At 39.3% G+C, this 19281-nt stretch overlaps 1 protein-coding gene across 2 annotated transcripts in view; it reads left to right on the forward strand.

Annotated features, from left to right (window-relative positions):
- cacna1g (calcium channel, voltage-dependent, T type, alpha 1G subunit) overlaps positions 1–19281 on the forward strand; it is a 215309-nt gene that overhangs the window by 81354 nt on the left and 114674 nt on the right. For both annotated transcript variants that reach the window (XM_084741595.1, XM_084741594.1), the window contains exons 9-10: positions 14845–14996; positions 16137–16322. In XM_084741595.1, coding sequence (XP_084597721.1) covers positions 14845–14996; positions 16137–16322 — 338 coding nt within the window. The remainder of the gene's footprint in view (positions 1–14844; positions 14997–16136; positions 16323–19281) is intronic.

Genomic DNA, 19281 nt, shown 5'->3' on the forward strand with positions numbered 1-19281 from the left:
TCGCGCCCTCAAAAAGGTAGAGAACATTTTAGTGACCTAAAATGATGAAATTCCAGGCCTGACCTGTACCTGCTTGTTTTTGAGTTCTTTGCTTACAAACCAAAATTGAATAATGATGCTGTGTTCCACCTTTTCTCATAGACATATACAGAAAGTTGCCCCTCGAGGGCTGACTTAGTGGCTAATACAACACTTCCCACGGTTGCTTCACATTGAAAGCCTTCCTTCAGTTCAAGACGCTCCTTCTTTTCTGGAGCCAAATCCCCCACCTCTAAGTTGCTTCGTTGCTGCACAAATCAAGTATAAAATATTGATTGCAGATTTCTTAGTTGTGCACCAGAATCTATGCTGAAACACCTCAGGGAATCTTCTGAGGTCTAATATTAGAGGATCTTGTACTACACTTTACTCAGTGAGCGGGGTACTTAATGACAATAAGTAATATCTTCCCCATAGCTCCAAAGCTCAGCATCAGAAGGGACATCCTTCTGTACATCATCTGCTAAGTGTGAAAGTTTGTGTTTGGGGAAAACTGTACCTTTAAGAAATTGTGTTTCATCTCCCCTGCTGTTCTGTGGATGGATGATAGACACACACACACACAGAGCAGATCTGGTTTTATGTATCATTTGGCTGCAAATAAGGTTGTGGAGTTCTGACTGTGTCTTAAGGAGAATTTGATAACATCCACCCTGATGAGTAATTGATGAACACACGTACAAAGTGAATCAAACTTCAAGCTATTTGTAAAGGCCAATCAATGTTTCTGCTGGCAATAATCATAATAATTACATATAATGTGCTTATTAATCATGAATTATAGTGATTATGAACAGGATGTATCTGACAGAAAGGGATATGTTGACAATTTGTCACGGCGGTCGAGTTTCTGCAGCTGTGTGTGTTTGCATGTGTGTGGATTATAACAGTATTTTCCACGTTGATTTTTGCCAAAAACACCTTTTAGTCTCACTCATAGTGATGAACCCACCAAAGATTATCACCTGACTCTGCAGTTCCCTTCACTTCTGTTGTGGAAATTATGTTATGCGCATATTATTCCCATGTTTACTTCTTATATTTTATTTATTAACTATGTTTCATCTCCTCTGTGTGCCAGTCAGGTCCTTTACTGTTAGAAGCCCTTATCTCTTTGCTTTCACATGTGTAAATTGGAAAGGAGGAAAGATAGGGCTCATTACGAGCGCTTGGTTTGATCTCTGTTATAACAACTTTCTTTTTATTTTGTCTGCTGGGAGTGATGATAAGACGACTATCTATAAAGTTTGAGTGTAACTTTATTCTTTGGTCTTTTGTCTTATGAAGGCTATGAATGCTAATAAAGCTCAGTATCTGCTGGATATGGAAAGAGAAACTGCATATTAATATGTTAAGTTACAGGTACAGGTGTTTCAGTCTTCTATTGACACCTGCACTGTTAAAATCCATGTTAATGCTGGTTAACAGGATTGCTACCTGAAACATGTCATCTGAGGCAATCTGCTGGACCAATTCTAAAACTTTTCATAACTACTGGTCATTTATAGAGCTTTTGCACTGGCTCTTTGGGCTGCGTTTTTATTACCACATATATTGTGCTGAGCTGTGCTGAGCTGTCCCCGAGATGGACCCGCCTCCAAGCAGATCGTGGTGACATGAAGTGTAGTGTATTTTCTGCGTCGCTGTTTGCACTTTCAGGTATCTGCTTTATTTTACTGTTTCATGTTCAGTTTCACTCAGATCTTGTTAAGTTACTGATGATAAAAGCCAAATATTTCCTGATTTTGCTGCTTTAAAATAAAAGCATTTAAATAACAAAATAACTAGGGAATTTATAAGATACTACTATAATAATATTTTTGTGTGATATATCTATGAGCTTATGATATTGACTCTTAAGCTCTAGACCTGTAACTCTTGGACTGGCACACTGGATAAGACTCTGTAGTGCACTCAGACACACACACTCACATACATGTACAGCATGTCCCTTTGTGGCCTGTCTTAAACTGGCTTCTTGAGTAGACAGACCATAACAGATACTGTACATCCACACATGTCCTTCAAACACAACTGTGTTGTTACCCTGCACCCCACCAGTGTGTATGAAGCCCCAGTGCCTGAACCCTCACTGTCCGTGACACATAACAGAGCCCCCCTGTCTGCTGTCTGCTTCCTATCTCTTAAAACGCACAGTCGCAAATGTCTGCACACAAACACTTGGGGCTGCTCGGGGAACGGCGCATACATGCGCTCGCTTCGAGGGCAGCAGGAGAATGTAAATGTGTGCGCGACAAAGAGATGGAAGGATAAAAAGATGATTAAATAGAGTGTTGGATAGGGATGACAGAGTGTAAGGACTTTGGGTTGGAGGGATAGAGGGGGTGATGGCTGGGAGAGACGCGCTGGACGAGTAAGGAGAGGGTGTCTGCTTTATCTCTCTGTGCAGTTTAAGAGCGTTACCATTTATGGTGCAGCTGATGGAATAGTTGTGAGTCTGCCAACTATGTGACACAGCCCATAGTCTATTTACTTGGGAAGGTCAACCTCTCCCTCTCACTTTACATAAGAAACTTCCCTCTGTCTTTACGGCCACAGAGACAGTCCGCCCATCTCCTCCATGCTTCCTTTTTCTGCAGCTCTTCTGTCAGTCTTCCCACTCCCTTGATAAACTTTGCTGGTGCCCATATAGATCGAAGGGAAGTAGGACACTTCGGCTCTTTTCATATGCATGTCCAGTCAGTGTTGATGGTACAGTTCCAAATTCCAATTACGAAAAGGTTTCCTAAGTGTTCCCAAGCCCATGTAGTACACTTTGCGAAATTATGTGGGTTTTTAATGCAGTTTTTTATGCAGTGCTGCCTGAGGGGTTAAAGGTCACCGGTATACATGCAGAGATTTCTTTATTTGATATCATGGATTGTAGATTGTAAAATCTCTGAATCACTTACTGTATTGTGTTGGGACACAGTGTTGTTGTTATATTGAGTTCAAATGAATGTAGCATTTCCTGCATAGACCAGAATGTTGCCGTGTTTTCACCACTCTAGCCTAAAGCTTTTACTTTGTTGGCCAGAACATACCATTAAGTGACAAAAAAAATACTTACTCAACATGCCTCCTGGCTTCTCAGAGTCAGAGACTAGAAATCCAAGCTGAAATGAGGCTCAACATTGAGGTTCCAGAAGTGAAAATCCCATTCATATTTTGAATAGTTCTTTAGATTGTTAGTCATAATGTAGTAGCCATCTAAGGTAGACTGACCATGAGCTATGAAACTGTTAAATGATGGTTTATGCTTCTGTTGAAGCCACAAGTTTGTATTGTATCAACTTTGTTTTAAGAGAAACATGTTTTATTTGCAATGTCATGGACAGTCAGTCTTGTACCTTTGTCTTTTTTTTTTTTTTATCCATTTTCTAATCCCTTTTTTTGCTCTGAATGAACTCACCTTTCTCTGTCAGTATAGCACACACTGAGGAATATTGCTTCAATTGACTGCATTTACCATCAACATTGACTTGACATCCACATGAAAGTGCCAATGTTTCCCTTTAAGAGGCACAGAAAAACACGAGGTGTCAAGGGAGAGATGATGTAAAATGTACGACTCCTGTTTGGATCCCTGTCTGTTTTGGAAATTGTTGTTGCTGTTATAGTGGAAGCTTTTTAGCACTGACATGAATATTGATTCAGCGTGTAGCTGCTACATGAGCACAAGTGATCTGAAGTCACTTTTGGGTTGCTTGGTCTACATTTCCCAAAGGCTGTGTTTTGACTTTATTAACCTTGAAATCTACGCCTTGAAAAAGAAAGTACATGTGGTCGAGTGGGTCTACACTTCTGAGTGCTGCTCACCGGTGATGCATGTCGGTGTCTGATCTTGTTTTCTCACTTTATGAGGACAGGAGGACAGGAGAGCAGGAGCCACTCAAAGGATGGCATGCAAGGGTCAAGTGCTCAGGATTGACTTTATAAGTAGAGTTACACAAACACCACATGCAGACGTTTGTGCCTGAAAAACACACAACCATGTTAGAGTTCCTTTTGATATTAAATTTCCTCATTGGTGTGCATATTTGCCATGGAAAGCTTCTTAAACCATGTAAGCGTTACTGCCCACATACTTTCATGTGTCTTTTACGTTGGCATGGATTTAAAAGCAATACATCCACTAGAGGGCGCCAGTCAGAGTCAAAAGTTACCCCAAAGATGAAGAAGAGTCAAAAGTTTCTGACTACAACAAACATGGTGACACTGGAGGGGGTAGTTATCATGTACTTTCTTGAGAATTTTTCCCATACTTTTCAGATAAAACTTCTTTGTTGTGTCTACTGGCTACACTGGCCCTCATGGTTACTGGAGATACTGCTCCATTTTATCCATATCCGTAAGCTTTCAGAAAACATGCAGAAATATGGACAAAATGAACACAGAGTAAGGACTGAAGTCACCATCTGTATCTGTATGCATAATGAACATTAAGGATAAATGAGCCTTTTGGGTTGTTCCAGTGCCTGTATCACAAAAGGCCTCCAATACTACCTAAAACAGATCAGAATCGGCAAGGAAAAAATGGTATCGGCTGCAGAGATCTACTCATGGAGGAGAGGTTACAGCTTAGCCGAGGAGGACGCTATTAATGTTTACATCCCCTGCTGTTACAACCATGGGCCTCTTGTCCATGAGTAGATGCACACTTCCTTCTGCAAGGTGACACGGTTGCTGGAGTTGCATGCTAACTTGCTGATATTTAACAGGTGTAAAGTAAATTACCATAGATTTATTCACTGGCTCTCTTTTGCTTATTAGCATGCTAATATTTGCTATTTAGCCCAAAACACAACATGCATCTGAGGCTGTAAATCAAGGGCAAATAGACTTGGGTGTAGATTAGGGTTTAATCTTTTACCCAAAAAAGAAAACAATGAAAAAATGAAATGAAAATGGAAATTCTCTATCCCTGGAATCCCAGGAAGTGAACTTGGTTTTAAGGTATGTTTTCATCTACCGTCAAAACACATAGCTCATGCCTGGCAACACTATATGTAACAAGGAGAAATATGGCTTCCAAACCAGACCACTTTAGTGTATTTATCTGGTGTAACTAATAATTATTGAGGGAGAAGAATACATTTTCAGCATTAATCAACATTATAATGAACGTAATGTAAACTGTGCAAGCTGCGTGCAGCTTGACCTTCACTGCAGCTGCGAGGATGAATTGCCAAGTTTATTGCCTGTGAGCTGTCAATGTCTGAGCAGCATCATGAAAGTGATATTTTACAATTCTCCATACTTCTTACCTCTCACCATGTGTGCTGCAATCTTTGATATAGTAGGTCTAATAAAGTTGGTTTTCCAGGATTAAACTGTAGCGTAGATCCTTTGAAACATTTGAACTTCTTCAGTCCTTCTTCAGAGAACCAAGGAAGCGTCTTCAATGAGCGGAGAAATGTTGTCAAAGATCTACACCTTATACTAGTTACCCTTGATTCAACCTTTCTTGGAGAACCACAAACATTTTAACAAATAATGAAGCCTTAACACATAAAGGAAAGAGAGAGAGATATCGCTCTCTCTTAAAACAACAGGACAGGGTGCAACAGGAGCTATAGGTGAGAAAAAAGGCACAACAGAAGGTTTGAAGACTCCCAACAGCCCAGTAGAAGGAGGAATAGAAGTCATACGTGCTTGTGTTGTGAGGCACAGGGACCTGCAGGATGTGATGATTAAATATTCTCCACTGAAACAATATGGTTCTCAGACCTTTATGCTTTTTCTCTTTTATATATCCTATCCCTTCAGCCACTTTTCCCCTCGGTCTTACATTTAATTTAAATTTTGAGTTAGGTCCAAGTATTGTAAGGACAAATATTAAAGTTTTGGTCTCCGTTGGTTATGGAATTAATGTTCAGTAGTCAGTGTGTTTATGTGTGTTTGATTCCCTCTTGATGCATTCCCGTGTTGTATTGTGTACACACACGTTTGTGTCTCCCCTTGCCAAACCCAGAGAGACAGTGGAAAGACCCTCTCGCTGAGCTTCTCGCTCCAACCAAAGACAATATTTATTCAGCTTTTTATCCTACCCTGCCTGAGGAACGTGGAGTTGGCATATGAAGACACTGGCCTCCCTCCAAGACAGGACTAAGAAAAGTGTTTTTCTAATTTGTACAATGGTGAGATGTAGACGGCAAAACAACAGCGCCTAATCCTGGTTTTTAGAGGGAGGGCTTTTCCAGCCCTGAAGGCCATGAAATCAAAACGGGAGAATCAATGAAGTGATCAAATGATGGATTCAGTTATTTCCTGGTTCAGTGAGATGTCAAATAACATGCTGCCTGTATTTAGCAAGTTCTTCTTTCTAGCTTCTGCTCTGAATGTACCATTTTATCCCCTTTGCCTTGCCCTATCAAGATCTGGATTTAACTTCTGTTTTTTTTTTTTGCTATTTTAGTTTAAATCGTTTCATTACATTTATATGGTATCCAGCTCAACTTGTTATCCATCATTACTTCAAGGGATCATGTTGAAATAGCTTTTTCATGAAGTTTATATTTTACAGAAACATTAAATTCTTGGTTTCTGAGTTGAAGAAATGAGTTTTCTTACTGCTTCTACTTACTTTTGTTACATGCCTCAATCTAAAGCTAACCAATTAAATGATTTTTTTTTTTTTTTGCAATTTCAGAGTGGGCTATATGGTGGACTTTTTCTCAGCTCGGAACAAGTCTCCACTCTCCAAGAAATGATGGGGTTTTTTTGTACGGATTAGATGAGTGTCGTCATGTGACATGTGTGATGTTAGAGGTTTAATGATGTTAGGGGGGTTATTATGTTTGGTCCAGCCCGTCCTCACCAGAAAAATGACTGTATGGGTTGTCAGTGCAAGCAGCTTATTATGACCCATGTATATATATATATATATATACCCATTTATAGATAGTGGACGAGCTGCACAAGACATTGGTCGGTACACCCCCAGTTTGGAGAAGCACCAGCACAGAAGCTAAGCCTAAGCCTGTAGCCACCTAAAAAGATTAATATTAGTTTAAGTGTACGCTATATTTAGAATATTTTCACAGCTTTACTTGGCAGTCAGGCAGCATTTTCTGATGAGAAACCACCCCATATATATGCCAGATTTCACTCTTGCCAAACCAACCAAACTCCATAGGTGAAATCAGTAATTTTACCTCACAGAAGTCGGGAGTTACTGGTCAACTCCTGCTTCAAATGGTTAGTTTGTTTGTGTTATTGTGTGACTCCAGTGACTCCGAACTATCCTTTTAAAACCAAAGTCACCCAATAACACAAACAAAGTAACTGACTGAGGCAGCAGTAGACCAGCAACTTGTAAGATAAAATTACTGATTTCACTATGGAGTTTGGTTGGTTTGGAGTAGATGATATGTGGCGGTCTCCCATCCAAAAAAAGCTCTCTGAAGCAAAGTAAATCAGTGAAGATATTCTAAATATAGCTAATACACTGACTATTGATAGTATCTCATACAGCACCACTTCAAATAATCCAAACTATCACTGTGAGGCATTGATGCACACTTTGAGATCATTTAGTTATCTGAGGCAAATCATCATTATCTTGAATCACAGCCATAACAGTGATTGTATCATTCTCCATTTTATGCTTGAAATTTCCTCTTTTGCATGATGCCTAAGCAAACCTCTTGATTTAAGTAACACAAACACCCACACACACATACAAAATACCAGACATGGTGCTGCATCATTGACAGTCTGGAGTGGAGCAGCTCACAGCATCCCGTTTAGATTAGATCACATCAGATTAGGTGACATTACATTAGCGCTAACCAGATTACACTATTCCTCATCTAACACACTTTACCTCCTAATGCTCCCGCAGCCTCATTACCCGGGAAACAGCCATTGAAGGAAGCAATTAGAACAGCGAGAGCGTCTTCCTCACTTACACACTCGCACACGTGGACACATTCGTCTCCCTCTAGGTAGTGTGCACACCTCAGTGGCCATTAGTCAATTAAGAAATTTCTCCTGTTTGATAAGCTAATGGCTCTGAACCTTTAGTGAGGCTAGCGTGTGTGTATGTGTGTGGTTGCTGGTTTTCTACCTGCATGTCTTTTGTGTGTTCCCGTGTGCTTTTCTATGTGTGAGAAAGGTTTTTATGGTCTCATTCTCATGCAGTAATCTTGCATGATGTCTGAGGAATGTCTAATATACAAGCTGGAACAATAGCAGAGCAGAAACAGTGGGGGAAAAATAATGACCTGAACCTCAGTCTCAAGGCCAGATGTCTGCAGTCCAAGTCTCACCTCATAAAAACTGTACTTCTTGTTCTGGCTTATCAATCGCATCTATTATAAAGCTCTGTGTGTATGTGTGTGTGTGTGTGTGTGTGTGTGTGTGTGTGTGTCTACACACATGTTTATAAGTGTGCATACATGGTACCCTCTTAGAAATAAATGTGCTAATTAGAACCATAAAGGGTTCTTCAGCTTGTCCCTATAGAAGAACCCTTTCTGGTTCCTGTTAGAACTGTTTATTAAGGTTCCACTTTGAAACTCTCTCAGAGAGTTTTCCTAGAACCCAACAATATAGGGTTATATTTAGAATAATCTGTGAATGGTTTCACACAGACTCACTTATGAGAGGTTCTATACAGAACCTATTGCTGGTGTAATGATTACACCCAAAACCCTCTCAGGGGATTCTATCAGGGTGCTGTCAAGAACCCACCCAAGGGTTTCTACCAAAAACCCTTTTTATATTCCAAGGCTTGTACTTAGTACCCACCCAGGGGGTTTTACCAAGAACCCTTTTTCATTCCAAGGCTTTTATTTCTCCTGAGAACCCCTTTATATTCCAAAAGTTTTATCTAGAACCCACTCAAGGGGTTATGCAACAAACCTTTATATATTCCAAGGGTTTCATCTAGAACCTACCCCTGGGGGGTTTTACTGAGAACCCAATGCATATCTAAAACCCAGCCAGGGATTTGAACCCTTTCTTAAAAAAAAGGATTCTTTGTAAGCAAATGGTTCTGGATAGAACCTCAGAAAAAACCCTTTTAGAACCCTTATTGGTGGGTGTATAGAGTGTGGGAGTAGAGCTCACGCTGTGGGTTTATGTGTGTGGTCTGTGGATGTATTAGTCCACACTGTTATTAAAATAACTTTTGGATGCATTTGTGGTATTATAGCCTGTACAGTACATGAGTGTGTGTGTGTGTGTTTCTACATAGCCGTGTGTGAGGGCATTCATCTGAAAGAACACACAGACATCTAAGTGCCCCGGCATCTGTTTACCCTTTGAACTTTTCTTAATCGCACAACGCGTTTGCGCGCGTATGAAGGATTTGCCGCCGCCTCGCTCATCAGTGTACAAATGAATGGACACAATAAAGCAGTGGGATCAAACGAATAGATCCGTCTGTGTCTGTGAACCCTGCGACAGACACAAGAGACACAGACAATGACAAAGAGGTGAGATGAAACGGAGAAAAGCTTGTTTTTCAGGACGCAGGGTTCCCTGGCAGGAGCTGCACTGCAGGCTGTGGGCAAATTATTCTTTTTTAACAAGGAGACAGAAGGAGAAAAATGTCACCCTCTTCTCTACATTTTTTCTGCACTGTCCATTTAACATTGCACATTTATTGCGTGATTCTTACACTAACAATAATACTTGACAATAATGTGGTGAAATACACTTCATTTGTATTATTCCTGCCATAAATGAAGAGAGCAAATAATTACTTTTCCTTCTCGAATCACAGTCAAGTTTCGTTACCCACTTTTAGGTTCCAGAAGGGGCTGATGTTCTACCCAGTGTTGTTACTGTGGTAAGATGAACAAAGAGTTTTATTTTGTTTTTGTCACGTTTGAATGAGGATGTTAAAATTACAGTTTTGCAAAGGGAGTCTGATTAGTTTTGGTGAGAGCAATAACGCAGCTGTTTCTGGTTAACTGGAAAGGTTGATCTCTGTGGCGATCCTTTCCATAATGTTGTCAGACACTTGGAATAACAATCTGTACCTGTCAGAAGCAAAAGTAAGCACTTTTAGTGGACTTACTTTGACAGTCATTAGGGTCCAGGTTCAAAAATACCAAAGTTACCCTTTAAAGTCAGAATATTCTCTCAAACAGACATAGATGGACACCTGTGGACACCGTGGATACTCAGTAGTTCTGTTTATATTAGAGGACAGTTGGCTGGAGGACACGTTGCAGCAGCCGATCAGATATGAATACTCTTCTTAAAGGTCATATAGGTGATTTTGGAAGACAGTGACAACCTTTTTTTGTCACTTGTTAAAACTAGCAGTGACAATAAGTGTGATAATATATCATAAGCCAGTGAAAACCAGGTTTGAAGCTCCGGGCTCACAATTATGGTGCAATATTAGGCCTTGGTGTTGCAGGACCTTATTTTCTGCCTCAGGGCAGAATGCTGCTTTCTAGTCTTATGGGAAAAATGACTTAATACCAAGCAATGACTTGAAAGTGTTGACTCGCTCAAACTTAGACACACTGTCAAGATGCTCTTATTGAAGTTTTTGTGTGGACAGGGGTTGGTTGTGACTGTGCTTACACTGAGCATACGTGCACGTATCGAATGACCCATTTTCAGCAACTAAAAATGAAAAAATAGTTTACTTCTATGCTGCTGTTATGTAAATGGTTTCTGTTGTTTGTTTTTTAGGTGAGTCACTTAACACCAGGCTGAACAGCATCCTTTCACTGCCTTCTTTGCTTTAAAGTCAGTTGCACGTCTGTCCACACCTAGCTTCACTAATGAGGTTGGGTTTGATCTGAAATGTGCTCTTTTGCATCTGTGCAAAGTGATGTCATCGCGTACTGACACACCCGGGAGTATACTTGTACATTACCGAAGCTAGATGAGAAGTTAAAGAATTAGTTTGAAATTTTGAGAAATGGGCTTGTTCACTTTTGAACGAAAAGATCGATACAATACTACTTTCATATCCATCAGTTTTTCTGTGATTCTGAAACCCCAGTACTCCGAAAAATATCCCATTTGATCAAAAACCCATTTGTCCGATAGCCAATTGTCCCATAAACAAAAGCATACTGCCGAGTGTCCTGAAAATACTCACTCTGACTCTCCCTGGAGTTTTTTGCCCTCAGTATTGGTTTATTTTGATGTGCAAATGTAAGGTAACCTTTGTTGTCATGGTAACCAACATCAGGTGACCTTCATGATAGCAATAATAAACATGTGGTCAATGTTGTAAAACGACTGAAGCTTAATTAGGTTTTGGCACAGAGAATGCTCGGTTAGGGTTAGGAAATGATCATGGGTTGGATTAAAATAAGTCTATTGAGTTCTGTACCTGAGTTCGGAGCAATGGACCTTTGGAGCAATAGGTCTTCAGAGAAATGGACATTTGTCTTTGGGATAACATGCTGTGGAACCAATGGGCCTTCACTTTAGTGGGACATTTTTTGACTGTTGGGGTAAAGGAATAACTGGCTGTCACTATGATGGCAAGGCACCAAATATGAAGCTGCCACAAGCAGCTGATTAGCTTAGCATTGCCTTAAGAACGGAAAGCAGAGGAAAACACAGCTGGCCTGGTTCTGTCCAACATAAACAAAATCCACCTACAAGGCACAGAGTCCTTTACGTAGAAATTAGTCCACAGGCTGTAACAGGCAAATAAGAAAGTTTCATTTTAATTACCTTTTAAATGTTCAGGCTATAACTTTAAAGCAGGGATACCATAACAACCATTTTTCATATACACTGTAAAAAATCATACAGGAATGTAGTGGAATCAACTGATCATTTTTCATTAATGCAACATAAATATAAAAACGTTATTTATTGAACTTAATATTTCTAGTATTTATTTTCAGAATGCTTGAGAACTTGGAAACTTGAAGTGATGACATTAATGAATGTACTGAATAATGAAAACACTGCAAACCATGATGAAGCTTAGTTTGGGTAGGTTAGTTTTTTCTAATTCAGTCTCTACCCCTTTACACTTAAAATTGAGCAAACTCATTGGGAGCAGTTTCACATATTGTCTTTGTGCCAATGTTGGAACAAAGTAACTCCAACGGGAGCAGCTGCAGCTTTGTGTGAGATGAAGAACTCTTCAAACTGAGAAAGTATAAAGGGGAGGAAACCAAATTTGTTTTGTTTGTTGTTTATTTGTTGGTTCAACTTAATATCTTGACCTTATTGAATATTTTCTCAACTACAACCAAATCAATATCAAGTTTATTTTACTAGAAGAGTTTATTTGTTTAGAATCATTCCAAAATTAACTCAACTTATCTTTTTAAATTCAGTCAACTTAAATTTTAAGGAAGACCCAGAACAAATGGTTTATTTTTACAGTGTATGACCTAAAAGCAGAGCAACAACACCAGTGATAATATTTAATTATAACCAAGTGACTTTGTGTCGCTGTTGCTCAAGTGCACTAGACAAACTGGTGCCATAATGCAGCACGAGGAGCTCTTATTCAACTGGTGATGTTAATCTCTGTATTCCTTTCTCTGCTCGCGTTGAGTAGTCGCCGCTTAAACAGCCGTGGTGTGCAGTGATTAGTGACAGCCCACCAGGACAGGCTTAATGGCACACACTGTGTTTACATTACATTACATTACCTCCTGGTTTCACCCCGGGGATAATGTTTCAGTCGCGATGACGACGCCACATTTCTGACGGAGCACATGCGGGAACGGATCAGGCCCTCAACACCTTCCATCCTCTGTGTCACGTCAGTGTAATGTGTGTGTATGACACCGTGTTTGAGTTGTGTAAACTGTTTATTGCATGGAGATGAAAGGCCTCGCGAAGCTTGTCTGGGGTGTAACACAGTCCACAGACACATAACAGCATTCCCACCGGCTCTTTTCTCCTCGCCGATAATTACGGATACTCGCTATAGATGTCTGATTTACATACCGTGTCATATTTGGATGTGCCGCGCCTTTTATCTTTTGGCTCGTGTTCTTTCTCTTGTCTGTCTGCATGGCCTGTTTTTCTCTGGCACAGACACACACACACACACACACACACACACACCTCAACGCTCACCCACGTACAGTACACACCAGTTGTTTGATGTAGATGTGAGTGGCAGGCCAATTCTCTGATGAGCTTTGAGCAGACGTCCCAGGCATATTCAGCAGTGGCATTGTGATCGGTGTGTGTGTGTGTGTGTCCTGGTGCGAGATAAAGGTTGAGTGTGTGTATTGTATTGAGTGTGAGAAAACAGATTTGTCATATTTGAATTGAATTTAGTCACTGGCACATTTCCTTGTGCACATGTGACACAGCAGGTGTTGTTGCTGTAGTCATATAAATGCCTTGTTGCTCCATTCTGGTGATTTTCAGGTTTTACACAGACTCTACATGCACACCCAGCTGGCAGTCAAGCTGAAAACAAATTTCTTGGTGCTCGATTTGGAGATATGAGGTCTCTAAAAAGTAATTTTCAGGGAAACTGTTGCCACCACTTGCAAGATAAAGATTCTAATTTGTTTACTTAGATACACATTTTAAACTGCAAACATTATTTTGCTGTCCTGACATAATAAAATTGGTCATTTCAACCACGATTCCAAAATAGTTGAGATGATTTGCAAATCATTTTTGACTTGTATTCAGTTTCTACAACACAAACATTTAATGTTCAACTGATAAACTTTATTGTTTTTTGTAAATATACACTTATCCTGGATTTGATACCTGCAACACGGTCCCAAAAAGTTGTGAAAGGGGCAACAGAAGACGGAGAAAGTTGTGGAATGGTCAAAAAAAAACCTGTTTGGAACATTCCACAGGTGAATTGGTAACAGGTGACAGTATCATGAGTGAATATTAAAGGAGCATCCTGGAAAGGTTCAGCTGTTCACAAGCAAGGATGGGGTGAGTTTAAGAAGAACGATTCTCAACACAAAACTGCAAGGAATTTAGGGACTTTACCATCTACAATCTATAATAGAATCCAGAGACATCGCTGCATGTAAGGGGCATTAAAAACCCACATGACTGCATAAAGGATCTGAAACAATGGGAAAGAATTTCACTTTCAAAACTTCAAAATTAGCGCCCTCAGTTCCCAAACACTTGCTGAGTGTTTTTAAAAGAAACAGTGATATATCACATTGGTAAAAATGACGCAGTTCCACCCTATTTGGAACGTGTTGCAGGCATCAAATTCATAATTAGTGTATATTTACAAAAAACAGTAACATTAATTAGTTTGAACATTAAATATCTTGTGTTCGTCATTTTATAAACCTTTTACACAATGTCAAACTTTTCTGGAATTGGGAATTTACACCAACTTAATTTTGTGTGAAATTCAAACTCAAATTTCTGCATTAATTGATTTAGGACTAAATTTAAACTTAATGAAATTGGCTTGATAACTTGATTATTTGCCACCTTAAGGTGAGGACTCACTGAACATGCTCCGGACAGTTAAGACTGCATGTTAGAAGACTTGAAGAAAAGAGCAACTTGATTTTTTTAAAGAGCTGTCAATTTAAAAACCTGTGTTCACAATTATTTAAACAATCTTTTAAATATTATGGGGAGAGAAACTTAATTTTCATGAGCAATCAGCTTAAAAATGTGCGTTTATGCTGCAAAGTGTTGAATAAATGGCGATTAAAAATATCTTTGATTGTACAGGAAAGGCTAATTCCCCTGACTCAGTGTAGTTCCTTGGTTCATACTCATAATTTAATCAATGAACTGTTAAATTCTTTTTGTTCTGCCAAAACATTGTTTTTAGAGGGCACAAGACTGCCACAGTCATACACTAACCAACCTCCTGTCTTTGTTTCTTGGTGTCTGCAGCCTGATGAGTTGACCAACGCGTTGGAGATCAGTAACATTGTGTTCACCAGCCTGTTCTCTCTGGAGATGCTGCTGAAGGTGCTGGTCTACGGGCCTTTTGGCTACATCAAGAACCCCTACAATATCTTTGATGGCATCATCGTGGTCATCAGGTGAGCTGCAGAGCCACTGGCAACACTTAACCAAAAAACTCTGCACACCCATGGTCATTATTCTACAAGAAAAACACAGTGAACGCTGACAAAGCACAAAGATGCAGTCACATTACTTACAGTATTTTCCTGAACTCTGAAGCCCAGAAAAACAGTGCGATATCATCATTCCAACATGGAGACTAAATAGAGCTGTCAAAAACTGTAAACAGTCTCAAAGAGCGATGTTGCAGTTTGTAGTCTGGTAGCGCAGTGTTGTAGTAGACACGCTGATGAAACACCACAAAATAATGGCCTCTTCATTTCCAAAAAGTGCTTTGCTATTTTCTTGACTTGGCAGATAAAAGTCTCCGGGGGCAGGCGGGAGATCAGTTGCATTGGCTTCAGATGAAATTAGGAATATTAGTGAGTTGTGTGTCTGTACTTTAAGAAAACCAACTTTCCCAATTTGTCCATTTCTATCATACTTTTGATTTGGTTGGTTTTTTACAACACATATATATATATATATTTTATCAGCTAACAACTAATTCTTAAGTAGATTTCCAGCACTGTGTAACTAACTATGAATAACTATAGTATCCATTAGCAGAGTTACTGCAAGACATTTAAGACCTTTTTAAGACCACTACAATGGCAGTTTAAGACTTGTTTAATGTCCATACTGGCAAAAAAGTCCATGGACAGTCTGCATTAGTGGTTCAATGTTCAAACTGAACTCAAAAGTTTATTGAAGTAAGTTACCTTGAAATTTTGAGTTTTATCAACTTTCCTGTTTTTTACAGTGCACAGTATATCATGATATGCCAAAGTTGTGTTTAAGGCCTGTTCTTCTACCCCCAAAGAGCCCGCCAAAATAATCAATTAAAATTACTTTAATGATTTAATCAAGAATGAATAAATGTTTAAATAATGTTTTGCAAACACTGAAACACTGAAAATGTTAGCACTATATGTTGCCTTTTTTAGGAAAAAACAAGCAGTACTAGACCTTATAAGAAACACAGGCAAGTAGTAACGCTCCATGACACTTGAGCTGGCTGAGAGTGAGAGATTACAGCTCAGGGTTTTTGGTCTTTTGGTTTAAAGACCTTGGATCTAACATGAATGTGTATGTGTGCGTCTCTTCTCTTTTAACAGTGTGTGGGAGATCGTGGGTCAGCAGGATGGCGGCCTGTCGGTGCTGAGGACCTTCCGGCTGATGCGGGTGCTGAAGCTGGTCCGATTCATGCCAGCCCTGCAGAGGCAGCTGGTGGTGCTGATGAAGACCATGGACAACGTGGCCACCTTCTGCATGCTGCTCATGCTCTTTATCTTCATCTTCAGGTAGCCATCTGCATCTGCATCTCAGACATCAAAAATGTGTTAATCTTAAAGGGGGAAAAAATGGGTGAATCTCCCAGTTCTTCTCGCCAATGGAGGAGCAACATCAAAGGAAGCTGAAATAGAAAACTGACAAGGTAAAGTTCAATCAGAGACCATGAAACAGATCCTGTAGGTTGAACTGGAAGCACAAAGGTGTGGAATGAAAATAAATTGGTAGATCAGTGACACGGGAGGCAATGAGCTGAGAGGAGCTGAGCTCACTACAAATGTGTGACAGTTACACAGAGATCCGGTGATGGGGTGACAAGACTTAACTGATTTCTTCTTGTTGTCAGCAACCCTTCTTTCTGCCTGGTTAGGCCTGTGCCTGAGCTCAGCGAAATCAAATGCACACACACACACTTCGTCATTAAAGAAAAAACTGAATTGAATAGAATGATGTATGTCCAGGAAACCTGACACCCTAATGGATGACTACCTGTCAACAAGGGGGTCTCATATCAGCAGTAGGAATGGACAAATGTGTTGACTTTACTGGTTTCTTTCAAAAGACCCGTGGGACTTTATTTATAGCATAAAATGTTAATGACCACACAAAACCAGCATACCCATATTAAAAGGATAGTTTACTCTCACCCTCATGCCGATTGAAGGTCGGGTTTATTTTGTTAGTCTGCAAAACACTGCAGGAGTTTCACAGGAAAACAGTGTTCCAGAAACTCCCAAACAATGGAAGTGAATGGTTACAGGTTTTCAAACTTAGGGCTTTAAACAAAAAAATTGGAACTACCATCCTGCTAAATAATGAAAAAACAGCTATTAGCTTTGCAGTAGATGCTGAGGTGTGTGAGAATCAGTGTAGATGTGAGTTCAAAGCATCAGTGCCATCCTACATTATAAAAAATGGGTTTCCGTTATTATTTCTTATAAATTGTGCTGTTTGCTGTGGTCCTTTCTCAGGCTTCCTGCATTAAATCCCACCTCCATCTAGGCCTCACTTCCTTTTAGTCAGGGTTCAAAATCCTGTTGGCATCCACTTAGCAGCCTAACCTGCAGAGGACGACAATGCAAATATCAAAAAATAATAAATATACTAAATTGGCTCTTACACAAGTGTTGCCCCTATAATAACAGTGTAAGGTGTGAACATAACTCTTCTAAATCACAAAAAAAAAAATACTTGGAAAATAAAGTTTTCCAAACACTGTTTTTTTTAGAACTTATAACAATATGGAACAATGTATGCTCTTTAAATTATTGCTTATCAGAGGTCTAAAACAAGTGACCTGGTTAATGCAAAACACAACATGTTCATAATTTTGTTCTTCTATAGCCTTCAGTACACAGACCACAACCAGAAACAGTGCTGAAGTTAGCACAGTGACACCTAGAGTTTGACTTAAAGACACTTTGTTTTGACACTTGTTTAGTTAAGAGTTAAATATGAGGGATTTGACTCTATTTAGAGTAGAACTCCACATTTGCTGAAATTTCCCCATGAGCAAAAATTGACCGCTGTTCAATTTGCTGTGTACTGTAAAAAAAGCAAAGTCAAAAAGATTTGATTTGATTGGCAGTGACCAAACAACCCAGCAAATGTTGCTAAATACTGAAACATGTGACATCACATTTTTGCAACAGAGCCCGCCCCCTCAGACCAATTCAAAAAAAAAAAAAAAAAAAGAACAACAAAAATAATTGTCATAATTAATTATTAAATCAGTGTGGACTCCCTCCAGTAGGAAACTGGAAAAAATGCTGATATCTTTCCAACATTAGACATTTCCCTCCCAAACAAACGTATATTGTTTATTTGGAAATAATTATTATGAATTATGATCTTTTGAAGGAATTAATGCTCTGTCTTGGCTGCTATGGAGTGGTATTTAAATCAGTATTAAATACATGAATATGCATATGAAATAAACAAACATGGCTATGAAATAAATCCCAAACTAAGTAAATGCTGCAATGAATATATTAATTCATGTAAATATGAATATATAAACGAGTCAATATAATTAAATGAATACATTTTTAAAGATTTTTCTAAGGACAAGTTTTATTTATTTCAGGGACCTTTTATTTGCTAATGCGACATTTATTTCCAAGCTCTTTTTTATTTCTATCTTTTATATTCAATTTATGCCAGTTTTTTCATAGGCTTATTTTTTTATTTATTTATTTATATCATATTGACCTAAATGGCTTTCCACAGACAAGTGTAAATGTAGCAGCTGATCTTAAATAGCTGTAGTTACATTAGTGAGATACAGATTTGAGGAAAAGCTTAATGTGTGTGTGTTCAGTGTATCTTAGCCTGTGGTGATTTATTTCGGCAGCTCGTGGGGATGTGTGTATATGTGATAGCGCGTATTTGAGGCACACACGCAGAAACACTGCACTGAGTTTCCAGGGGCCTTGTATATGCATAGATAAACAGCGGATGATTCGAGTGAAGAGTTGCCAAGTTGACACAGCAGAGGCCTGTTCATTGATCCCTCAGCTCCAGTTGAGCTCCAGTGTCTGTGTTTGTGAACACGGACAGACTGCAGTGCAGACTCACTGCTGCTTCATTACAATAACAAGCCTGATTAGCTGCCTTACACTGACTTCTTCCTTTCTTCCTTCCTTTCTGTCCTCTTAAGACAATATAAAATGAGACAGTATATTTACAATAGTATAATATACCGTATATATTTTACGCTGACTGAGGTTCCTCCCTTCTGAATCTTTGCACAGAACTCAAACAATGATCAAGAAAAAAAGAGAGAAAAATCTAATTCTATTGCCCATTTGTATTGTTTGATTCTCCATACTTAAATGAAAAGAAAATACTTTTTTTCAAATATTTTTGATCTCCTCACTCAGTTTTAGGAGCCGTATTACTCATCAGAGACCAGCCACCGGGTAATCTGGTTGACAGGCTCAGCAGCAAACATGTCAGCAGAGTCCATTT

Source organism: Lutjanus erythropterus, chromosome 17 (genome assembly GCF_056507025.1).
Source record: "Lutjanus erythropterus isolate fLutEry1 chromosome 17, fLutEry1.hap2, whole genome shotgun sequence".
Lineage (NCBI taxonomy): Eukaryota > Metazoa > Chordata > Actinopteri > Lutjaniformes > Lutjanidae > Lutjanus > Lutjanus erythropterus.